We start from the raw sequence: 8,620 nt of genomic DNA, 5'->3' as shown, positions 1-8,620 counted from the left end.
TTTATTTTTTGAAGTTTTCTTTTTTTATTAAATATTTTTTTAATTTGAAATAACGGTTGTTTTACATTGTTCCATTCAAATATATTTCTTTAGACTAAGCTGTCACTTTACTGCGCTCTGCTAATAACATTTCTTCGCCTGTTTCATTCATTTTGTTTAGAAATCATTTAACAGTACTCTACTAATAACAAACACAAACTTGCCTATGTTATTCAGTTAGTAGTCCTATACTGATAGCAGTAACACACTTCCGTCATTCACTTCATTTTACAGCCCTATAACAGAGCTTCGTTAATGACATTAACTCACATCTATTTATTGTGTTTTACAGTCATTTAACAGTGCTTTATTAAAACATTGCTTCACCTCTGTCATTCACTTTGTTTTGCAGTCCTTTAACAGTATTTTGCAATAACATTAACTTACTTTGTCATTCATTTGGCCTCAAAGGAATTTACCAGTACTCTGCTAATAACATTAACTCGCTTTTGTTATTTCCTGTCTCACAGTCATTTAATAATTATCTGAAAATATCATTAATATGCTTCTGCTTGTTAATAACAATACTTTGCAGTTATTTAACACTGCTATGCTAGTAACATTTATTCACTTTTGTCACTAATTTTGCTTCCTTGTCATTTAACAGTGTCGTTCAGTCTCGCAAACATTTATTTGTTGCTCTGCTAATAACATTAACTTGCTTCTGCTTGAAAACTAATAACATTGTTGTTTCTGTAGACGCTTGTGACTCCTGTTTGGTTGTCTTAATGTGCGGAACACAATGTTCGCGACAGACTGCAGCAGCACGACARTGAACTGAAAATGGCGTTGTGAATCCTACTACATGAACGTTTGTGAGAGGGCAGCAACATAACAATGGCCGGCATGTATACAAAACAATGCAGTTGTATATTTTTCATGTACACGTTGTGGCTAATTTACTAATACCTTGCACTTCAATGAAATTTTAATTTGTTCAAAGTGAAATTTTTAAGCAAAAAATAAGTAAATAGGCAAATTTATTTGTTTTAAATTATCAATTGTTATTACAAATGATGTAACAGAGCTATTTTATGCTTTTATTTGTAAAATAATGTCAGGTTTGAGCTTTGAGTAATTACTTAATTTACATTTTACATATTAGTGGCATCACCACTCTACCTCATTTCTCTAGCTTCCATTCTACTGTCAACTCTACTGTCGTCTTACTGTCGTTGGTAAATATAGGATTAAATTGAAGTTAGGGAGAACCACAACTGTCGGCATGCAGTCGTGCAGCTGTCAAAATAGGTCCGTCCATAAGAACGTGTGTATTTATTATTTGACAGATGTTATTTGCAGTCTGTCGCGAGCATTGTATTCAACACACAACACTTGTTTTTTATGGATTTTCAGGCGGAACTCTTGCTTTTCGGAGATACACACACACACTAACATTCTTTATTATAATTTTTTTACTTTCCTCAGTGAAATTTACCTATCTGTTACGTTCATTTGTTATTATTATTATTATTGTTTTTTTGGTTAATGATAGCGTAGTTGAGTCACAGGGAATCCACCTGAGTAGGTCCGTCTGCTGTTATTATCCCCAGCTGTTTTAATTATAATCGATACTACCTACCACATGTATGTATTCTATTTTTTTTTTCGTAATCAATTTTCATTTTTTTTTTAATGTTATCAGTCTGAAGCTTATCGCAACGAGTTGTTGCTATTTTTAATTGTTTTCGTTGATACTTCTGTTATATGATACTTACGCTACTTATACATACATACTTTTGAACAAATTTAAAATTTGTAACCGAGTGTTGCAGCAATTGACAGAAAATTAATAAGCATATTTTATGAATCGCCACAGCCACCTTTCAATCGTGAGTTTATACACTTTCTACATATTCTCATTTACTTTAAATTTGTTTAAATATTTGATTCCATTAATAGTCCATTTTCCCGAGGCTTCTAATTTTAGTTGTAGTATTGTATTTATGAACTCGTCTATAACCACGTAAGCGGTATCTACGCCAATAAAGAAGAATATTGTTTTGGTTACTTCTTTTCATTCCTTCTTTATTGCTTTATGTCAGCACATGGGTTTTATATCACTTGTTTGTTCGATTCACAACTCGGCAAGCCTTTGCAAAATCACGAAAATTATCAAATGTTTCCTTTTAAAATCGATTACTTAACTACCCACTAAATTTGGGGAAAATAACACTGAAAAACTCCTACCAATTATCCTCAATTGACAACTGTCTAAGTAATATATGTTCCAAAAAACTAACACGATTGAGAGTACTCACTTGTGATGACGCGTTTTTGGGTATAACTCCCAACATAGGTTCGCACAATTCTTTATCGTAATCGAAAACGGCAACACAAGTTTGGTAGAGTTCTTGATTTTGTAACACAGCACCTTTAATAAACATAATAATAACAATAATGTATTAACGTTTTTCATGCACACGGTTTTAAGGTAACATTTGGAAAATGTCCTACCGGCCATCGCTGTCGCTATGTAATTTAGAAACAATGCTGGTTCTATCAATGTAAACTGTCTCTTTCGATTCGATTTACTCGATGCTATTTCACTATTATTATCCTCCTCGATTGCCTGCAATTTTTCAGCGGCTATTGCTTCTTGTTTTATCGACATAACACTAACGTTTCAGGGATTACTTCAAAAAAATTAAATTGTTTATGCGTTGTCTACGTTGGAATCCGAAGTGTTGTTATTTCGGTTTATGGCTTGCTTCAGTTGCACAAGTCGTTTAAATACTTTTCAAATATGTCTACTCTCCTAAATATATATAGCAGACCATATTGTCGCATTGAAGAGTATTCTGTCGTAGTAGAAAGGGGTGAATTTTATAACAACATACAAGCAAACATATGTCACTATGTGATTTGGCGCGATGATTCGTTATCGAGAAGTACTTCAGTTCATTCTATTTGTGCCTTTTGAAGAGAGCAGATAAGACATTATATAGTAGAGCGGTAAAAGTTTGGTAAACAGAGAATAAAGGTGAGCTGAAGTTAGAGAGCCAGTCAACATTTATCAATTAAATGTAATTTTTGTTATAGAAAAGAGCTAATAACTGATATTGGTCGAGAACACTAGCCCTCCCATTGTTAAAAGCGGAGGTAAGGAAGAACTGAGTTCAGGTGTACCCTACCGTTATGTACATTTTCCCTTGTAGGAATTAAAGGCGTATGAAATATTTTTAGATTTCCGCAGAGTTTTATAATTTTATAAGAAATAAAGGTTAATCAGTAACCTTCATTTCTTCTGAGACAAAATGGACAACCAATTGCCTCATTTTTGATATAAATTAAATTTGATGTAGGCCCTATATTGACGTAATTACAGTACTATATAATGCTTTTTAACCGAAATATTTTATTTAATTTTAATCTACCGCAGACAATATATTCGACAGTAGTTCACATTTTTCTTCTTCTTTATTGGCGTAGACACCATTTACTCGGTTATAGTCGAGTTTACAACAGCGCGCCAGTCGTTCTTCCTTTTCGCTGTTTGGCGCCAATTGGAGCTTTCAAGTGTAGCCAGGTCTTTTTGCATCTGATCTTTCTAACGGAGTGGATGTCTTCCTCTTCCTCTGCTTCCCCCAGCGGGTCCTGTGTCGAGTACTCTCAGAAGAGTTAACCTTAGTACAGAAGAGAGCTTAGTGCTGAGGAGCGATAACGGCCGATATCAGTGATTCATACTCTGTTAAGTGATACATTCCGCAATTTTTTATAAGAAGAGGTTACTGTGTACTACAAAGGTATAGGTTTACTGCTCCGGTGACTATCAACTTCTATAGTAGAGTAACGATATTAGCTTTGAGTGTAAAACTAGCGAAAGGATGGCTTGTTAGCCCGGCCATAACGATATTGCAGGATACTGTAAGACCAGGTACTTCAGTCTCAGTAATTGCGGAATGTAAATAAGTCGGAGCTCTGTTGGTATCTTCTGCTTCACTACTGGACTGTTGGACCTTAGACGAAAACGCTGCTCGACTGTGAGCAGCTGTACGGTCTAGGGAACTCTTTTGATATATACATTTTTATATAGAATATATCTAGAATAATCTTAATTGTCACAAACAAATGTTGGGTGAAAAACTACTTTACCATATGCAGCATGATGCCAGGGTATTAAAAAGTAAATATTGGTAAATGCTAACTATAAATTCTTTCATTTATTTGCTGTTGGAATTAGCTGCAACAAAAATAAATTATTTGTGGAGAAACCCACATTTTTTAAATTACCAAATATTTTTAGGTAGATTTCGGGACTTTTTGTCGGTTCTTGAAGTCTGTACTGCAGTACAAGAGGACCAACGAATAACATTGAAACCATATATTTTGTTTTTCTAATATAATATCTTATAACCTCTAATAAGCATGTTTGGTCCTTGCACACAAAACTTGTATTTTCCTTCAAGTATGGATTCAAAATACCGTTGCTCAAAACTTTTTAAATCCAAATCAGAAATCAAATTAACTTTTTCAATCGTTACACAGGCTATCGATGGATGTGCCTTGTTTGTATATTATTCATTTACAATTTTCCAGTGGTTAATCTACTATAAGAACTAACTATAATCTGCCAACATTTGACGATCTCAACAATCTTATTATCATTATTCCATCTAGGATCCGCTTTTTCGGTTTCTCACTATAATTTACAAAATTGTCCAGATTATTATGGATATAGTCTAACTTGCTACTCCTATTTATTTTTAGAGAATGACAGATTGATACTTAATGGTTACTTGGGAAATTTTCGACCTTCAACACAAAACATTTCTACGATTTACTATCAAGAACAGTCAAGAGTTAGAGAAAATCTGTATTTGTTGCATTTCGGGACGTTCGAGTATGCCGTCTTTCGGCTTTTCCATACTTAGTTCGGAAATATTTCTACGAATGTCACTAAAACCATATTCCTCCATGTCCAAAGCTTTGACAAATTGTTTTATCATTCCTAACTTGATCACGCATTAATTCACTGAGTTCATTTTCAGACAAATCGGGTAAATTTTTCCCTTAGTCCCCATATACCTGTTATAAAGATTTTCGAACTTCCAGTTGACTTTATGCGAAATATATCGGCCATTAAGTGATTTACCTCAGTAAAATTAAGAGAGCGTGTTTTTCATATAACGGTGAATATTTCTGCTTGGAATGATTAAAATCGGGTAAAAACTCGCCCTAGACCCCATATAACCAACCTGATTTTAATTCTTGCAATTTACAAGAGTATAAAATGTTCGGTTATATCCGAACTTAGCTTTTCCTTACTTTTTGAGAGGTAATCGTGTGAAAAWTTTCAGATCGATATCTCCAAAACTGRGGGTCTAGTTCGCATATATATAGACAGACATGCAAACATAGCTCAATCCACTCCGTTCATCACGCTAATCATATTATATGTAATTATACTTTGTAGAATCTACGAYCTCGCTTATTTAATATACCCTGTTCAGAGTATTACAAAATCTTAGGGAAGGTTTAGTTTATGTTGGTATTGTAATTTCAATTAGTAAAGATCCTYGTTAAGTGGATGACTAACTAAGAACTGCGCAGTTCATGTGCATTCATCATTCATAAATTTGGTACTTTACATTATACATTTTTCATTGTTTTAAAAATCAGATCTGTTTTGCTGACTCATTTATGATACTTGACAAATTTAATTTTATAGCTTTTCGTGTGACCACTCGTTTAATAACACTTATAACAACCGATTTTATTGATAAACGTAAACATAAAGTATTAATGAATTCAATTATATATAGTACATATATGTCTACATATACATAAGTGTCCAAATGAAGATTGTAGTGACTTTAAATTTGAAAGTATGTCAKTAGCATGAAGTATGCCGCAGAAAAAACAACTTGAAAACTTTATCCAGATCTCAAGAACTTTTTGTGATGTTTTTTTTAAGGTGTAACCTATCGAAATATGAAAAAAAACTTTTTTTGTAATTTCATTCGTTGTGGATTKAAAAATGGCCAAATTTTTGTTAGAACAATAAAGTGGGTGCATTAAATGCTTTATATGTTTATGGCACAGCAGAATATGAAYCACTGGATGAAGAAGATTGAGAAATAAGTGACGCCACCAGAATTAAAYCCATTTGAGCTTTAGTTAGCTCTAACTTTCAAAATTTGCGTGTATATTATAATATAAGATAAAYTTGAAATGAAAAAGTTAATARAAAGGAATTTCGTGTGTTAAAAATGTTTGTGGAAATAAATACTGTTGAAGCCAAGGTTTAGATCGATTAACATTATCTGCACCGGGGAAATCAACCGTTGAAAAGTGGTTTGCTAAATTTGAACRAGGCAAAATGAGMACCGATGACGATGAARTCAATGGTCACCGTAAAGAGTCTGTTACCGACTAATATATCAAAAAAGTCTCCAAATTAATTTTTGATGCTCGTAAATGGAAATTGTYCGAAATTCTAGGAAAACTAGAGATATTAACTGATGTTATACATAATATCATTTATGAATTTTTGGGTATGAGAAGACTCTGTGCAAACTCACTTTTGACCAAAAACAACGACGAGTTTGATGATTCGTGGCACTGTTTCGAGATGTTCAGGCGTAAATAACTCGAGTTTTTGCTCCGATGTGTGACAATGGATTAAACAKGACTACATTATTTCACTCTGAAGTCCAATCGACAGACATCCAAGTGAACTGCGCACAATGAACCCGCACCAAAGGATGGAAAACGGCACAGTCAGCTGATAAGATTATGGACGGTCGATTTTGGGAAGTGCATGGTATAATTTTTATTAAACTAACTTGGAAAAGGAAMAACCATCAATAAGCGACTATTATATAGTGGTATTGGACTTTTTGAAGGACAAAATCGCTGAAAAATGCCCGCATATGAATAAAAATGAAGTCCTTTTTCAATTAGTGAATACGATGGCAAATCCATGAGCTGGACTTCAGATTGCTTACGCATCCACCCTATATCTGGCCTCTAGCGGCTACTTCCTGTTCGCAGATCTTAAAATAATGTTTGCTGGGAAGAAACTTTTGTCGATGGAAGAGGTGATCGCCGAACCTTAAGCCTATTTTGAAGCCAAAGACAAGTAGTACWGCAAAACTTGTATGGTAAAGTTGGAGAGTCGCTATAATCAGTGTATCACCCTTGAAGGGAACTATGTTAAAGAAAAAACGAATTCTGCCAAAAAATGTATTTTACCGTGGTGTTCCCGGAACTTTTCAATTGCCCTGCAAACATGATTATAGAGATGATTTTACCTCCATAGAGCATCGAATTGGGACGAACTGAAGCAAAATGTTAATATTTAGAGAAAACTGTATTGTACATTTTATATATTTCAAGAAAGCTGCCCGCTTTAAGTAATGAAAAACTAAAAACTATTATTTTTGATGATCCACAACTACAAATGTTATTCAGAGTCAACGAAAAGAAAAATCTTTTGCTGGTGTCGTACATTTTTTAGGACACCGGAAGGGCGAAAATTACAAAGAGTTCTCTCTCTCCTTTTAATTAAGTTTGAAAATCTGGGATGTAGTAGTATACTAACTGGAGAATCATATATTTAAGTTTCCTGAAAACCTTGGAGCGTATGAGAAAGTACAAAGGTATTAATGTTAGAGTATTACACAGAATATCATCCTGACGTCTATCGGATAAAATCTGAAAAGCGAGGTTGCTAGCCGTAAAATAATATGTTCTTAAATGTTCCTTTGTTTGTTTTGGTGTTAGATTAAACACGAAATCAATTGCAAGCTATTCACGCATCTTGGCCACTTGTCTAGTGGGTCCACCGTGACGTATGAGTKATTAGGAAGTGAAGTGTATATATGGTATATATCAAAACTGTCTTTGTGAAATGTTATTGAAGTGGACGATATAAAAGCAGTTTTATCAAAAACATAAATCTACGAGTGATACAAAGCCTTCAAAGACGGTCGTGAGATCGTTGAAGACATGCCTCATTCTGGACGACCTTCGGACCTCTTCAACTGAAGAAAATATTAAAAAAGTAGCGCTTGAAAATCGTTAGGCAAATGTTAGAGAGATGGTAAGAGAGCTCGACATCTCTTGCAAGTCCGTAGGAATGATTTTGGTGGAGATTTAAAAAAAAAATCCATAAAATGGTCTCTTTGGACATGCTTGATCGTGTGAATTCCAATTCCACATTCACGGAGAGCATTATTACTGCCGATAAGACATGGATTTATGACTTTAACACGCAAACAAGTCAACTATCATCAGGAAGGAACCGGTTTTCAGTCGATTGAACTGAAAAAACAAATTTCGCTGAAGGAGCTAAAGGCCATCTCAAAAAGTGCTTATAAAAAGGGTTTTCCGAAAACTGAAAAAATCGTTGGCGTAAATGTATTTCACCTGCTGTGGATTAGGTTGAAGGCGACAAAATAAATATTGATGTCACTATGTATATCTATATACTATCTAAGGAATATCATTTATATTACTATTGACAGTTAATTGATGTGATTTTTCTATTAACAATGTAGATAAAAAATGTAAATAATAACTCTTTGTGTGAAACTCATTGCCAAATTCGCGGGGCCAAATTATTGTATACTCTCTA

The 8,620-nt window shown here is 33.9% G+C and overlaps 2 protein-coding genes across 3 annotated transcripts in view; one reads left to right on the top strand and one right to left on the bottom strand.

Moving 5' to 3' along the window:
- The window catches only part of LOC108969908 (proton-coupled folate transporter-like), a 4,818-nt gene extending 2,058 nt beyond the window's left edge, over window positions 1-2,760 (bottom strand). Inside the window, exons 1-2 of one of the 2 annotated variants that reach the window (XM_018934903.1) lie at window positions 2,497-2,760; window positions 2,301-2,413 (exon numbers count right to left, since the gene is read on the bottom strand). In XM_018934903.1, the coding sequence (XP_018790448.1) occupies window positions 2,301-2,413; window positions 2,497-2,653 (270 nt within the window). In that variant the 5' untranslated portion in view covers window positions 2,654-2,760. Of the gene's footprint in view, window positions 1-426; window positions 745-2,300; window positions 2,414-2,496 lie in introns of those variants that run through there. The other variant, XM_018934904.1, reaches the window with a different exon arrangement.
- LOC108969910 overlaps window positions 1-8,620 on the top strand; it is a 198,385-nt gene that overhangs the window by 89,200 nt on the left and 100,565 nt on the right. The window lies entirely within an intron of this gene.

This window comes from Bactrocera latifrons, unplaced genomic scaffold (genome assembly GCF_001853355.1).
Source record: "Bactrocera latifrons isolate USDA-ARS-PBARC rearing strain unplaced genomic scaffold, ASM185335v1 scaffold_27, whole genome shotgun sequence".
In the NCBI taxonomy this organism is placed as follows: Eukaryota; Metazoa; Arthropoda; class Insecta; order Diptera; family Tephritidae; genus Bactrocera; species Bactrocera latifrons.
Note: the sequence above shows the minus strand (reverse complement) of the source record. Positions and strands in the feature narration are given on the sequence as shown.